Below are 16,363 nucleotides of genomic sequence, written 5' to 3'. Positions count from 1 at the left end.
TGGCTGGCCTCCAACTCTCCATCCTCCTTGTCTTTACCTCCCAAGTGCTGGGATTATAGATGTGTACCACCACACTAGGCTAAGAAGAGAATTTTAAAACAGCTATTACAGCACAAAGCACTGAGTTCAAACCCAAGTACTGAAAAAAAAAAAAAAGCTAACATAGTATGCTCAAGGATTTAAAAAAATCTCAGAGAATTAGAAATGATAAAAGAACTGAATGGAAATTTTGGGTCTGATAATACAATATACATAAAATCAAACATTACTTGACATGGCTCAACAGCAGACTAGAGGAGGGGAGAATTCTGTGACCTGAAACTAGACAAGAGATTTAGAAAACAAAGAAAAAAAGAGCAGGGCCCAAGGACCTGTGTGACAAGGTCAAAGGGACACGTGTACAGTGGTGTCCCAGGACAGGAAAGAAAGAATGAACAGAAAGAAATATTTGGAGGAAAGAGTGACTGAAGTTAAATTTAGCAAACCCCTATCACGGTAAGTACAAATGAAAGCACATCTAGACTGCCATAGTCAAGAATGGAGAGAATCTATCAGCTCCCAGAGAAAACAACATTTTACATACAGAGAAGTCACAATTCCAAGCACCAACTTCCCATCAGTAACCAGGAGAGCAGAAAACAGTGGGGCATCATCTCTAAAATGCTCAAAGGAAAACAAGAACAAAATGTGTCAATCCAGAGTTCCACATCCAATGAAAATATCCTTCAAGAATAAAGGCAAAAGCCGTGAGGCACCCGTAGCTCACACCTGTAATACTAGTTACTCAAGAAGCAGAGATCAGGAGGATCGTGGTTTGAAGCCAGCCCCAGGCAAACAGTTCAAGGGACCCTATCTAAATCACAAAAAAGGGATGGTGGAGTAAGCATGAGGCCCTGAGTTCAAACCCCAGTGCTGCAAAAAAAAAAACCCCAACAAAACAAAACAAAAATCACATGAAGAAAAGAAGTGCCTGACATCCTTGGTCATAAAGGAAATGCAAATCAAAGACTCCATCTCACTCCTATTTGAATAGCTACCATCAATAACACAAACAACAACAAACACTGGTGAGGACATGGGGAAAAAGAACCCTCAAGTACTGCTGGTGGGAGTGTAAATTAGTACAACCACCACAGAAAACAGTTTGGAGGCTCCTCAGAAAAACTAAAAATAGATCTGCCATTTGATCCAGCAATACCATTCCTAGGGATATACCTGAAGAAATGTGAGTCAGGTTACAACAAAGGCACCTGCACATCCACGCACCTACCTGCAGCACTGTTCACAATAGCTAAGTTATGGAAAGAGCCAAGATGCCCCGCTACTGATGAATGAATTAAGAAAATGTGATACACACACACACACACACACACACACACACACACACACACACACACAGAGGAATATTATTCAGCCATAAAGAAGAATGAAACTTCATCATTCACAGATAAATGGATGGAACCAGAGAATATCAAGTTAGGTGAAGTAAGCTGGGCTCAGAACAAATGGTTCTCTCTCATATGTGGAAGATACATCCAAATACAAACAGTATCATATACACATATATACGCACAGCACGTCTCCAAAAGCAAGACTGTTAGAGGAGACCACGAGAGGAGAAAAGGAATGATAGAGAGCGATTACTACTGAAACGCATCACTTCTGTGTAGGAACAATACTCAGTGAAACGCATTGAACACTTGAACAACGCAGGGTAGGGAGAAAGGCTAAGGAAGAGTAATAAAGGGGATTTGATTGAGTAAAGTACAATATACTTACAGGTAAAATACCAAGGCAAAACCACTCTGAACAACGAACAGACACTTAAGCAATGAAGGACCAGATGAAGACTAGGTCATTCATGTTTTTGTTGTTGCTGTTGTGCTGGGTGGGGATACATTGTGGCATTTAGAAAAATTCTTACTTGAATTCACTTTCTCCACCATTCTGCTTCATCCCCCTATTCCTGGAACAGTTTCAACAGGTCTCACTTTGCCATTTGCACACACGTGTACACAGCATTTGCACATATTCACCCTCCTACACCCTTTCCCCACATCCTCCCCCTTCCCAGTGGTGCCCCCCACCCCAGGCAGGACCTGTTCTGTCCTCCTGTTCTCAGACTTTGTATAAGAAAAGGAGGAGGGGGAGGAGAAGGGGGAGGGGGAGGGGGAGGGGGAGGGGGAGGGGGAGGGGGAGGAGAAGAAGAAGAAGAAGAAGAAGAAGAAGAAGAAGAAGAAGAAGAAGAAGAAGAAATCGCCGGGTTTTTTTTGTTGTTTAAGATAGATATACAGGGAGTTTCCTTGCGGCACTTCCATGTTTGTATGCATTATAGTCGGATTTGTAGACCAGGTCATGTTAAGGGGAGTGGAATAGTGGGAGGGGGAGGGTAAACGAAGAGGGTAAAGGAAGGTGACTATGGTTGAAGTGCTGTCTACACATGTATGAATATGGAACACTGAAACCTGCTGAAGTCATTTCAAGAAGGGGAGTGGGGGAAGAAGAATAATGGAGGGGATGGACTAACTGAGGTACAATGTTTGTACACATGGAAATGTCACAACAAAACCCTCTGCACAACTATCATATACTAATAAAACATTAAAAAAGAAAAATTGAAGGCAAGTCAGGTGTGGTGATACACACCCGGGGAGTCTGAGACAGGAAAATCGAGAGTTCAAGGCCAGCCTAGACTACATAGCAAAACACAATCCCAAAAAAACAAAAAATAAAGAGAATAATAATAATAATAATGATAATAAAAGCCCAAAAGAATGAATGCAAAATAAAGACACTTTTAGGTAAACAAAAACTAGGAGAATTTACCGCCAGCAGACCTATGCTTCAGGAAACACTACGTGCAGTTTCTCAAGCAGGAGAGTGTGTTACCAGGTGGAATGGCAATATGTGGAAAATACACAAGGGCCATCACTTGATGCAAATTTCTTCAAAGTCCATATGACCTTCAAACAATGCAGAGTGACTGACTTACATCTGTGACTGTAACAGATCTCACAGCTGGAGCAGCAAGTGGAAGGGTGGCAAATGAAAGTCAAAGCTCAAAGTTGCTACATTTTGTAGGAAGTAATACAGTATCAACTAAAAAACTGAAAAACTACTGCATTCCCTAAAGCAACCACTGAAAAACTAACAAAAGGAACTTTGGGAGCCTTGGAAATGTACCATAGCTTAGGAGTGTGGACTACATAAGTGTGGCCATTTGTCGAAACTGATAGCAGTGTAGCTGGGCTCTGGTGGCTCATGCCTGTAATCCTAGCTACTTAGGAGGCAGAGACCAGGAAGAACACGGTTTAAATCCACCCCAGGCAAACAGTTTGCAAGACCCTATCTTGAAAAATACCATCACAAAAAGGTGCAGGTCCTGAGTTCACAACCCCAGTACTACACACACACACATACACACACACACACACACACAAAGTGATAGAAGTGTACACTTAAGATGTGTGCATGTCATTACGTCATTGATATAAATTCTGTTTTTTAAATTATACCTATTTATGGGGTACAGAACATAAATTGTAGGGTTGGCTCAAGTGGTAGAATGTCTGCCTAGCAAGTACAAGGCCCTAAGTTCAAACCCCAGTACCACCAAAATAAATAAGTATTAAAAAAATATATAAAATTTTAAAAATTGTTTTTTTAAAAAAGTGCCAGCACATTCTGTAATTATATAGTAATAATATATAAGGATAATGATTCTCCTAAACTATAGAACATCAGTTTAGGAAATATCATTCAATGAACATATTCATTATTTTGTCCTTCTTTCTGGAATGTTCTTGCCTTCCCTGACAATCTCCCACCAGTGTCCAAATTAATTATCCTATGATCTTCCCCTTCCCTCCACCCCTCCTCACCCCATGACCCTGAACTCTGAGCACTTCCTTCTTGCTACGTTGAGGTTGCTATAATTTGCCCACTGTCCTTCTCCCCAGGAGACAGAGATCCTTGCTGCTGAGTTCTCTGCAGCACAGGGCCTGGTGGCTCACAATGTCGAGGACAGCAAGATGGAAGTCTCCCAAAGCTGGCAGCTGCCTTCTCCCCAGCCACGCACGTACCGTTTGGCTCTCTCCAGGTCATCGTTGGCTTGCTCCAGCTCCCTGATGTACTTCTGCAGCTGGTCTTTAATTGCTTTCGTCTGCGCCAGGTCATCCTCCAGGGCCGAGATCTGCCGGTAGCCTTCAGAGTGCTGCATTTCAAACTTCTCCTGAAGAGAAAAGCGACGAGGATGAATGACTTAAGACTTTGCTATACTGTGGTTAAGTGGCAGACATCTGTTGTTCTTAGCCATTAAGCATCCATTCCTCCTGGAGGAATGGAGGACATGGAGGCATGTCCTGACCATCTCTCCCAAACATGTCCTCAGTGTGTCCTGCCTCCTGGTGCCCAGCACCTGCAATCCTACCCACTCCCAAACCTGGTCCCTATAGCCCCCAACAATCTTCAAAGAAATGTCAGGTGTCCAGAGCCAAAGAAAGTTGCACCCACCTCCCCAAGCCTCATTTGCAAGTCAGCACAGACCTGCTTCACACACTCACTGTATTAGAGTGTCAGGGATGACTTGATCACTTGTGCCTTGATTTAGGAGGACATCAGGTATTTAGGTTTCAAATGTCATAAATTTTGATCAAGACACTCTCCTGTAGAACTTTTGGGTGAGTAGGGGAGGGAAGGGAAAAACAACTTATTAATTACCAAAGGAAGCTCAGTGTGACTGCTAGTGCCTCCAAGAGCAGGGACTAGTCCTGACGACATCTCAAAGATCAGTTAGTGCCTCTGCGGCAGACATCCACTACATACTACTACTGTGTGGCCTTGGGGCTCGTACATATGTTGTCTCATCTAATCCCATCTGAGGTGGGAACTGAGGCTCAGTTACTCAACTAATCCAAAGTCAACTGGTAGTAACGACTGAGCCAAGGTCAAATTCAGGCCATTTGAGCTGATGCTCTTAAAACCATGATGCCAGTGGCTCATGCCTGTAATCCTAGCTATTCAGGAGGCAGAGATCAGGAGGATCAAGTTTCAAAGCCAGCCCGGGCAAATAGTTCCACAAGACCTTATCTTGAAAAACCCTTCACAAAAAAGGGCTGGTGGAGTGGCTCAAGGTGTTGGCCCTGAGGTCAAGCCCCAGTACCCTAAAACACACACACACACACACACACACACACACACACACAAAACATGATGCTGAATGGCCCTAAACCATTTCAGTGAAAGTCACCCAGGTATAAATCTCTCTCTCTCTCTCTCCAACCCCTCGCTGCTCTCCCTCCTCCCTCCTGTTTTTGCTCCTCTTTCAAATTCCTTTCCTTCATCAAACACTCTTCCCAGATTCTGGAAACACAACATGAAAGAAAACATACCCCATAAGAAAGGCCTAAGATCTAATTTGAAAGTTAAAAACAAAGGCAAGTTCCTCTTTTAGACTCAAGGAGTAAACAGAGCTGTTGCTAGAAACAGTCCGGATGTGCCAAGTGCCAGGAGATGATGTCATGGTGCCTGGAGCCAGAGGGGTGTGGCGAGGGCCCGTGAAAGAAGAATGGCCAAAGAACAGCAGATGACTCATGGTGGGGACAGGGAGGGACTTCCACATCCTCCTGCTCTTGAGCCCCTCTGATGCTCCCGTTTCCTGGTGGGAGCAGACAGCAAGCGTGGGCACTCAAGGAGAGGCAGCCCAGGTTCCACGCACGCATGCATGCACGCACGCACACACACAAGGGCCAGTGCCCAGGTATGGCTCTGACTGCCTCACACCCTTTATTTAGAGGCATATCCAAGTGAAACAGGATTCTAAGTCATTAACTTTGATTACAAGAGGATGGGAGAACCGGATCCTTTGCCTGTAGACACATTTCAGATGGTCTGCTCTGAACTTGTCACGTGAAAAGCTGGTGCTGCCACATTGCACTTTCATTTGGGGCTGATTACAGTAAGTTGTCAGCTGATGCGGGCATCAATAGATGCTCTGTCTGACCCCTGCGGGCTTCTGTATTCAAGGAGAGATGAATAAGCCAGTTGTCAAACAGCTCGCCTCACGTGGCATCTCTCATTGACTGACAAGAATTTACTGGTGATGGCATTCTTTCCCCAAGGTGTATTTCTTCCCTTCGTCTCTGCCCCAAATCACTTGCATCTGTCACGCAGTTGTGACAGAGAGGTCTTCTGCAGGCTCAAAGGCTCTGTCTAGAAACACTAAATAAATGACTGAGTGAGCTAGATGGACAGGGACAAATATATGTGGAGTAAGAGGCAAATGTGGGCAGCAGTATAGCAGCACCTAGGTGGTGGGTATGCAGGTATCTACTGGAAAAGTCTTTCAACTTGCTATGTGCTTGGAACCTTTCATGATAAAATGTTGAGTAAAAATCAGTAAGGCACAGCAAACATGTGTGATCCACACAAATGTGTATCTGGCTGGCTTGGCTTGCCCGGTGCCCAGTGGCTCACGCCTATAATCCTAGCTCCTCAGGAGACAGAGAGCAGAAAGACCAAATTTCAAAGTCGGCCTGGGCAAATAGTTCATGACACCCTATCTCAAAAATACCCAACACACAAAAAAAAGGGCTGGCAGAGTGACTCAAGTGGCAGAGCATGAGGTCCTGAGTTCAAACCTCTGTACCACAAAAAAAAAAAAAAAAGCTAGAACTTCCTAGCTCAGCTGCCAAGTCTTGGGGGCCTTTCTTTTCCCCCTTCTCAAATTCCCAGTAACGACTGCTTTCCTACATACACTACTAAGGCCAGGCTTAGCAGCGACACTCATTCTTGTCCTTGTCTGGGACAGGTTTAGGCCAACTCTGTCACCTCCATTCCCTAAGCAGCAAGGTACTGGATGCACACACATAGACCTTCCACCACCAGCTAGCAAAGTGCTCAGCTCCTCGTGAGGCCATCTCCAGCCTGCACAGCTTCCTCCTTAGGGTTATCTCGGGTCAGAGCCTTGGAAATAGGACATTATGTCCCTAACTGACTTGGGATGTTAGGTCCATCTTCTCATGTAGCTTCCACAGGGCAAGGTGCACATCTTTCACACCTAGCCCTGGGCACACAGTGTAGGGCCTGGCTCCTTCCCCCAGTAACTCATCAAGATTTATATACGGAGATTTGAAAAGAGAGACTGCTGATGGTGACTCAAGCCTGTAATCCTAGCTACTTGGGAAGTGGTGGGATTTTGGTTCCAGGCTAGCCTAGCCAAAAAATTCACAAGACCCCATCTCTACCAATGGTTGGGCATGGTGGTACATGCCTGTCATCCCCAGCTGCAGCAGGAAACACAAAGAAGAGGACTGTGGACCAGGCTGAACCAGGCATAAAATGAGACCCTATCTCAAAATTAACCAACACAAAAAGGGCTGGCAGAGTGGCTCAAGTTGTAGTGTGCCTGCCTAGCAAGCCCAAGACCCTGAGTTCACTCCCTCTACTGCTCAAAAAAATAAATTAAAATAGAGAGAGGGAGAGAGGGAGAGAGAGGGAGAAAGAGAGAAACAAATGTGCAGATGTGCCAGGCCCCTGTCCTGGAAATGGACATCTGTGCTCAGGTCTGTCTGATGCTGAGATTGGAAGCTGGCTTGGTGGTCCTCACTGGCAGCAGGGCTGAGCATCAGACCCTGGGGCGCAGCGTGTGCTCAATAGCCATCTGCCAAGTCCTAGAGAATGTACGATAGGCGCGGTCTCCACCCTCTGGAGCAGTGTTCTCCAGACACCCGGCCATGTCTAGAGATGATTTTGGCTGTCACAACCCTGTGGGTGGAGAGAGGCTACTGGCACCCAGCAGATAGAGGCCAGGAATGCTGCTCAACATCTCACAATGCAAAGCTCAGCCTCTCCTGACAGAGAGTGCTCCAGCCTTTCGTGCCAGTAGGCAGTTCCCCTTATCTGTGGGGTCACATTCTAAGACATTCCACTGTGCTTCCAATTTTAGATAGTCCCAAACCCTATATATACTATCTCTTATCTACATAGACCTGAGATAAAGTTGATTTATAAATGTTAAGAAGTTAACAACACTAATAAAATACAACAATTATAAGAATACACCTAGCCGGGCGCTGTGGCTAACACTTGTAATCCTAGCTACTTAGGAGGCAGAGATCAGGAGAATTGCAGTTCAAAGTCAGCCCGGGCAAATAGTTCTCGAGACCCTATCTCAAAAAACCCATCACAAAAAAGGGCTGATGGAGTGGCCCAAGGTGAAGGTCCTGAATTCAAGTCCCAGTACTGAAAAAAAAAAAAAAAAAGAATACACCTTAATAAAAAGTCATTTAAAATTTCTGAATTGTTTTTGCATGGAATTTTCCATTTAATGTTTTTGGATTTCCACAGACAACAGGTGCCTCAAGCCACTGAAAATGTGAAGATGCCACCGTAGTGTCCAGTAGCTTCTGGACAGGTACTGTCCAACAGAGCAAGTGTTCTGTAACAATTCTACAGACACACAGTCCCCATGGTACCTGTGCATCAGTGACACCCCGAGCCCCATGTGGCTTCAGAGCACGTGAAATATGGCTAGTGTGATGGAGGAACTGAACGTCTTTTTCACTAACTTATATTTCAACAGTCACACACAGCTAGGAGCTAGCACAGTGGACCCTGTAATATACCAATCGGTGATCCTAGTGACACGCCAACCTGTGAAAAGGTCTCCCTGCCATGTGCCCTGTGAAATCAGCACGGCCCACCCAGTAACAAGAGCCGAGACTTGCTTCTCACCATGCCCCACCACAGGGCAGGAAAAGGGCAATGGCCACACCCACCCCCAGCCCTGCAGACAGGAGCGGCCGGAACTATCCCCCACCCTGCAGAGCTGCCTCCCCCACTCACGCAGGCCTCCTTGCTGCAAGCCTGTCCACACCCGCAGACACTCTGGAGCCTCACCTTGACAGTCTCCAGCTCCAAGCGAAGGCGGTTATTTTCTGACAGGAGGTCTCGGTTCCTGGTTTCCATCTGGTGCAGCTGCGTCTCCAATTCAGCTTCATATTCTCGGCTTCCCTCCTGGAATTCTCGGAGTTCCTCCTGAGTATTCTCTGCCCTGCAGCAGGATTCCCAAACACCAGATCATTTATTGAGCACTTACTGTGTGCTGGGCACTGTGGCCCATTTCTGTGCACCTACCACCATTCTCATTTGATAAGTGAGGAGATGTCACACAAAAGGACAGGAACAGAACTTGAACCTAACTCAAAATGCCTGACTATACAGCTCTTTCTTTTTGTTTTAAGTGATAAAAACATAAATAAAAATTTTAATTATTATTTTTGTCCTGGGGGTCAAAGCCCTATCTTAACCAATTCACTATGTGCATATTCATTCAACCTATGTCTTGGAGCCCAACCTGTAGGAAATATATAAGATTTTATAGCCTAAACAGCCTTATTCATAAGTATATCTCCAGAAACTGACTGTACAATGTTAGTTTATCACATCACTAGGCTGTCTCCAGTCCATCCTAAACATCCATGTCAAACTAAGTCTGAATTATCAAACTAGATTAAAGAAACTAGATTAAAGAGACTAGAGGGGGCCAGGCATGGCAGTACACACCTGTAATCCCAGCACTTGAGAGACTGAGGAAGAAGGAGCTCAAGGCCAGGCTGGGATATATAGCAAGACTCTGTCTCAAAAGCAAAGAAAAAGAAACAAAACTAGAGGGACTGTCACGTGGAGGTGCTAAGACTCCATGGGAAGAACGCTGACTCCAACACATACACACACACCGCACGCTCAGACATGGCAGTGGAACACCGGCCCAGGTTTTAAAGTCTGCAGCAGCCTATTTTGTGAGACATAGGGAAAAGTTCTTTCTCCACAACAGAAGATCTGACCAGATCCAGCAATGGGTAAAACCCAATCAGAACACAGAATGGAAAGCGGCATCATGGAATAGTCACGGGCCTAGGGCTAGAGTGTAAATTCCAGCTCTGTTCCTCACAGTTTGGACAGGTTGTGTCCCCAGCTGCAGAACTCAGGGACAGTTCTACAGTGCACATAGCTGGCATGCAAGAATAGCTGTGGCTGTTCTCACAGGAGGAGGTAGTAAGTGCTGCTTCCAAGACTGACCTCTGCTTGTAGGTCATCGCCAGGTCCTTCCAGTAGTTTGCTTCTTCCTCCTCAGAGCTGAAAGTCCTTCCAGGGTCCTCCATTGTGAAGGGAAGAGAGCTCACTCTTCTTGTGGCATGGTGTCTACCACAGAAGGTTTGAAAATTGTTACAAACACCTGAGTAAACAGCTGATCTTCAACAGAAAAAAAAAAAAATCCCTGAACTCTATCCTGGATTAACTGATAAAATGCTGCCCCAAACCTAAGCTTAACCCAGACAGAAGACAGCCCAGCACTGGCTACATTCCACGGCTTAGTATCCAGGCTTATTATGTGTATCATGCCATAGATATTTATTGAGGAGCCACAGTCGGATCTAAGGATGCAAGAAGATGGGCCCCAGGTCCCTATTTGCCCTCTGGGGCCTATGGAAGGAGGATGTAAATGGAGTGTAAACTACAGTAACAGGAGCATGCACAGGCTGCCAATGTACAATATGCAATGTTACATATATTTATTAACAGACACGTATTTGGTGTGTTTGGACATAAGTATGCACCCGAGAAACCACCACCCTTAAGAAGCATTTCTGCAGTGCCTGGGACATTAGGGTGCCCCAAACTCAACCTGAGAACCAAGGAGGGCTTCCTGGGAGGGGTGTGCACCAGCAACATGTGAAAGTGCAGGAAAGCAAACAATGGGGGAGAAAGAGGACACTAAAGACAGGGAAGGGGAGAAATGATCAGGTTTGGGGAGCTCGGGAAGTCTGAGATGTTGAAAGTTGAGGACAGAAGGGGAAGCTGGGCACATTAAAATAGAGGGGCTAAATGACAGAAGGCTTTTCTGACATGTTAAAAAAAACTTGGTGGCAAACTGGTGTGGTAGTGCACATCTGTAATCCCAGCACTCCAGAGAATGAGGCAGGAGGATCACCAGTTTGAAGCTGGCCTGAATGACATAACCAGACTGTCTCAAAACAAACAAATAAATAAATAAACAAAAGAAAAAAAATTTAGCAGCAGCTGGGCACTGGTGGCTCACACCTATAATCCTAGCTACTTGGGAGGCTGAGATCAGGAGGATTGTAGCTCAAGGTCAGCCTGAGCAAATAGTTCAGGACATTCCATTTCCAAAATAACCAGAGCAAAATGAGCTGGAGGTGTGGCTCGAGCTACAGAGTGCCTGCTTTGCAAGTACAAAGCCCTGAGTTCAAAATCCCTCAATGTGAGCCACTGGGAGATTTCATGGAGAGTGACAGATAGGCACTTCTGCTGAAAAAGTTCAAGTTGGTGACCAAGGAGGGCCAGGGCCTAAACTGAGCAGCCTCTGCAAGCAATCCAGAGAAGAACGGACAGTGGCCTGAATGAGAAGTGAGAATGAGGATGGAGGGAGGAAAAATGGATTCCAAAAATATTTAAAAATATTTAGTAGCCTGTACTCCTGGCTACTGGGGAGGCTGAGGCAGAAGGATCACTTGGGCCCAGAAGTTCAACCAACCCAGGCAACGAAACAAGACCCAGTCTCAAAAAAAAAAAATAAATTTCTAGGATTTGTTGATTTATTATATCTGAGGGTGGGAAGAGAAAAAAGGAAGGTGAACGGGACATCCCATCACCCAAGATGAAAATACCAGAAGGAACTCTTTTGGGTGAGTGGGTTGGGGGAGACAACAAACCCAGGTTGGGATATTTTTAGTTGGACATGTCTGTGACATATTTGCCTACAACTGTGGATCTGAACTCCAGGGCTGAAATCTGAGCCAATCGTATCAGTGTGAGAGTCACGACAATGTGAGGGTCCTGCCCCTGGAGTGGATCCCCCTTGTCCTTGTAAGAGAATCTCGTGAAGACTGTGGTGAAACTCTGGGGAATGCCAATAATGGAAAGATGGGTAGAGAAGTGATCAAAGGAGACTGGCAAGAAACAGGGAGAGAGATGAGAGCCGGGAGGAGGGAGCTGTCTTGGGAACAAGGGCAGAAAGGGAACATTCCACAACAGAGAAGCTGGTGAGATAAAGACTGGAAATATCCATGAGGCTGAAGGAAATGTTGGTCACTGGTAGAGGAGGAGGAAGAGAACAAACCGGGTGGAGGCTGTGCTGTAATCCCAGCATTCAGAAGGCCAAGGCAGGAGGACCACAAGTTCAAGGCTAGCCTGGGCTACATAGGGAGAACCTACCTTGAATGAATGAATAGAGAAATGGCGTAGAATAGTATCTGGGAAGCCAGGAAGAGGAAATCGATGGAGTTCTGGTGAGCTGAGAAGGAAGGGAGGGAGACAAATGAGCAAGGAGCTGGAGGGCATGGGTGGAAAGGGCTCTGAGGGCCTCAGGTCATTCCCAACAGAGGGCAGGGAAGCAAATTTCTAAGGACAGTTAGGCTAAGACATGGAGAATCCCAGCTGACAAAGCTTGTCTCATGTCATAGCTTACCTTCTGAGTTTATTTAAGGCCCTGAACTTGTCACTGGGAATTCAAACAAGTTGTCAGACAGGGTCTGACAACACCAGTTTAACACCTGGGCCCAGTCATAGCCTACTTAAGGATGCAAGGTAACCAACTGCCTGCCTAGGTTACACTACTTAGAGTCATACCACTTTCTAAAGGCGAGACCTGATTAATACATGTACAGCGTCAATGATCTTGCTGAAAGTGGGAAGGGTAGAGGTTGGGTTTGGCCAACCCAACCCCGTCAGTGACTCAGCGTGGGTTAGGTTAACAGTAACTCACTCTCCATGCAAACATACACTCTCATCAAATTTGTAGTCACCAAACCAAGTTCACAGTGTCAAAAGCCCAGAGCTGAGGCAGCTATAAATAAGTATGTATGGATGTTAAGACATCCTACAGAGGACAGTCTCAACTGTGTGGCATACAAGGAAATCTCTGTGCAACAGGGTGAGGTAGTGAGGAACAAGCAAGGACAAAAGTAAAAAGGCTTTTCCCGCAGTTTGAAAATAATATTTAAGGTCCAATATAACATGTTTCCTGCTTACTTCGACAAACATCTCCTACCGTTCACTTTCTGCCTTGGCCACTGTCTCCTTTCTCTTCCTCGAACACACCATGTTCTCTTGGTCTGGAATTTTTTACCCTCAGAGCTCAGTTGAGAAGGTTTCCTTCTTGCCATTCCTATCTCAGGTGAAATGTCCTCCCAAAGAGGCCATATTTAAATTCTCCACCTGATACCCACTTCAGTATCCACTGCGCTATTAACCTCTGCTTTTTTTTTTTTTTTGGTGGTACTGCAGTTTGAACTCAGGGCTTCATGTTGCTAGGCGCTCTACCACTTGAGCCATCCCTTCAGCCCTTTCTTGTGTTGGGTATTTTCAGTATCAGGTCTCAAGAACTATTTGCCCAGGCTGGCCTCAAACCCCAACCCTCCTGATCTCTGCCTCCTGAGCAGCTGGCATTACAGGCATGAGCGCCAGCCCCAGCTTCTCCTTTGTCCTATTTTACTTCATTTCATTTCCTTGCTTCCTTCCTCCCTCCCTCCTTCCCTTTCTTTCTTTCTCTTTCTTTCTCAGTACTGGGGATTGAACTCAGCACTCAGCCCTTATCTCATCATTTTCTGAGTTTGGTTTGTTTCTCTTCCCTGTGGAATGTCAGTTTTGGAACATGGGCCCACCTGTGCCTTGCTTTTTTATCCACAATGCCTAGAACAGTGCCTGGCACATAAACGCAGCGAGTGGAAAGTAGTGAACAGTGGAAGCTGGGCACTAAGCAGAAGGGAACGTAAGACCAAGGAAAGGCAGGAGGCATGGGGGAGTGCGGTGCTCAGAAGGCTTGCATACATCTGCAGATCCTGAAGAAGCTTACCGAGAGAACTCCTGCAAGTGAGGCAGGTGAGTAATGTCAATGGGAAGGGGTGGACAGGATGACGCCACCCTATGGACCACGGCTCATGCCAGCTTTATGTGACGGATTTATCTGCTAGGTTACTGGAGTTTACTAAATGCCCTCTGGCACACTTAGGACAGATGAGTTTAGAAAGCGCTTCTTAAAGCGTTGTTATCTTGGTCAGTGAGGCTTAAAACCTGATCCTCGGGAAAGGAGCAGATGGGAGATGCTAAGAAGTGCTTCCTTTATGGGGGAGGCTCTCATTGTAAACAGGTTGGGGAGAAAGGTCTGGTGTTGAACTTCAGGGACCATGGAGAACTTAGCAGAGACATGGACTTACGTCACAGCCTGCACAATCCTTTATACCAACTAAAGGACAAATGGCACAGAAATCGCATTTCAACCAAAACCCCATGCATTTGAAAAGCAGAACTTGGGGAAGAGAAAACACATACCAGAGGCAAAAGGGGAAGTAACAGCTGCACCTCTCTTGGTTATGAAACCATAATCTCCAAATGTAAAAATTTCCTTTTGTCACTTGGAGATGTCTCAGAAAGTTCTATGGCATTGCTCTCTGCCACCAGAAACAGGCTAGATGACTTGCAAAGGTTCCCATCTACCAGGGCTATTTATTGAATTTTACCATTGCTTTCTATCTGCCTGCGGCTGGTCATTAAATAAATTCATTTCAAACAACATTAACTTCCCTAAGCTGTTCTATTCTAGGAGGTAGACAAGGCAATCACTCTGTTTCTTAAAAGCAGATTTGAAGCCAGAAGCCTTTGGCTCACACCTGTAATCCTAGTTGGGAGGCAGAGATCAGGAGGATTGCAGTTTGAGGTTAGCCTGGACAGACAGTTCCTGAGACCCATCTCCAAAATAACCAGAGCGAAATGGACTTGAGGTGTGGCTCAAGCGGTACAGCACCTGCTTTGCAAGCACGAAGCCCTGAGTTCAAACCCCAATTCCACCAAAAATAAATAAGTAAGTAAATAAATACTAACCGAGAGCAAGACATTGTCTTGACCATCTCTGAAAGCACAAGTGAGTGGTGGAAGCAACCAGACCCAAGTGGAAGAGGTCTTTTTGAATCCAAGTTCAACACCTACCAGGAGTTTCAAACAGACTGACAGGAGGTCAGAATCACTTTTTGTTTGGCCCAGTCTTTTTAAAGGTACTATAATAATAGTCAGCTGTAATGCCTGGACACAATACAATTTTGTACCTGCTTTCTTAAAAATAGATACTACAGGGCTGGAGGTGTGGCTCAAATGGTAGAGCACCTGCCTAGCAAGCTTGAGGTCCTCAGCAATCCCCAGAACCAGCGGGGGGGGGGGGGGGCCTGCTGTAATCATTTGTTTTGTCTGTGTGCAGCTAACATGCATTCTCAATGCATTGTCATGCTATGGTGTGCTCCAGCAACCCTATGGAAAAAGCTGATGCAAGTCTCCAATATATATGTAAGGAAGAACAACAAATTATGGTCTGGTGGTACAAAAAGTACCTATTTTCTGTAACTTAGTTTTGAATCTTCTATAAAAATTCACTTCAGCAGATGGGTATGGTGGTACACATCTGTATTCCCAGCTACTTGGGAGATAGAGGCAGGAGGATCCGGGGTTGGAGGTCTGCTAGGGCAGTTACTGAGATCCTATCTCAAGAACCAAATAAAAACAAAGGGCTAGGAATTTAGCTCAAGTGGTAAAGCACTTACCTAGTATATGCGAGTCCATCCCCACTACAGCAAAAATAAAAATTAAAAAAATAATCATGCCAGCATTTTTTTTTTTTTCAGAAAATCTGAAAACATCCTTAAAACACATACCTTTGATGTCAAAACTCCAGAAAAAAATAAAGGGATTTCTTTCTGAGTAAAGAAAGCCAGCACAGAGGGTCAGGAGCAATACATATGAATGAACCATCAGGAGTTAACCCGACACCCTTCTCTACCCCAACCCACATCCTTCCAGATCAAACCAAATGAAAGAGCTGAAGGGAAAGGGAGGAGAGAGAAGCTGCCAGCACAGGCTCCAACAGTCTCTGTGTGTTGCTACTCGCTTTGCATTTGGCAGAAGTGACATCACTGGGGCAAAATCCATCAAGAGTCAGCAAGCTTGGCTTCTGTCTTTGTGCTTTACAGTGACCTACTCACCAAAGCACGTTGACACGCAAGGACATGAGCTTGAGAATGAACCATCACTCAAAAACTGGAGAACCCTGTCAGCGAGGCAGTGATTGGAAAACTATGCAGATCTAGAAAGGAATTATATATACTGATGTGGGAAAAAGTCTGTGGTGTGTTAAGTGGCGTTTTGTGCTCTCCCTCTCTGCAACATGTATAGAAAAAGGTCTGGAAGGGGTGCCAGAATGGGGGCAGAGCTGGCACTGAGGTTGAGTCCTTGTACCCACTACACTTCTTTCCAGTAGACTTTTTTCAGGGTTTTGATGGTGCTGTTTTTGAATTCA

The 16,363-nt window shown here is 45.5% G+C and overlaps 1 protein-coding gene across 7 annotated transcripts in view; it reads right to left on the bottom strand.

Annotated features, from left to right (window-relative positions):
* Positions 1–16,363, bottom strand: part of Nde1 (nudE neurodevelopment protein 1) — a 30,919-nt gene that overhangs the window by 12,271 nt on the left and 2,285 nt on the right. For 3 of the 7 annotated variants that reach the window (XM_020164427.2, XM_074059625.1, XM_074059624.1), the window contains exons 2-5: positions 12,238–12,316; positions 10,081–10,203; positions 8,899–9,052; positions 4,083–4,231 (exon numbers count right to left, since the gene is read on the bottom strand). In XM_020164427.2, the coding sequence (XP_020020016.2) occupies positions 4,083–4,231; positions 8,899–9,052; positions 10,081–10,203; positions 12,238–12,316 (505 nt within the window). Of the gene's footprint in view, positions 1–4,082; positions 4,232–8,898; positions 9,053–10,080; positions 10,255–12,237; positions 12,317–16,363 lie in introns of those variants that run through there. The other 4 variants (XM_020164429.2, XM_074059626.1, XM_074059623.1 and 1 more) reach the window with 4 other exon arrangements.

This window comes from Castor canadensis, chromosome 17 (genome assembly GCF_047511655.1).
Source record: "Castor canadensis chromosome 17, mCasCan1.hap1v2, whole genome shotgun sequence".
Lineage (NCBI taxonomy): Eukaryota > Metazoa > Chordata > Mammalia > Rodentia > Castoridae > Castor > Castor canadensis.
Note: the sequence above shows the minus strand (reverse complement) of the source record. Positions and strands in the feature narration are given on the sequence as shown.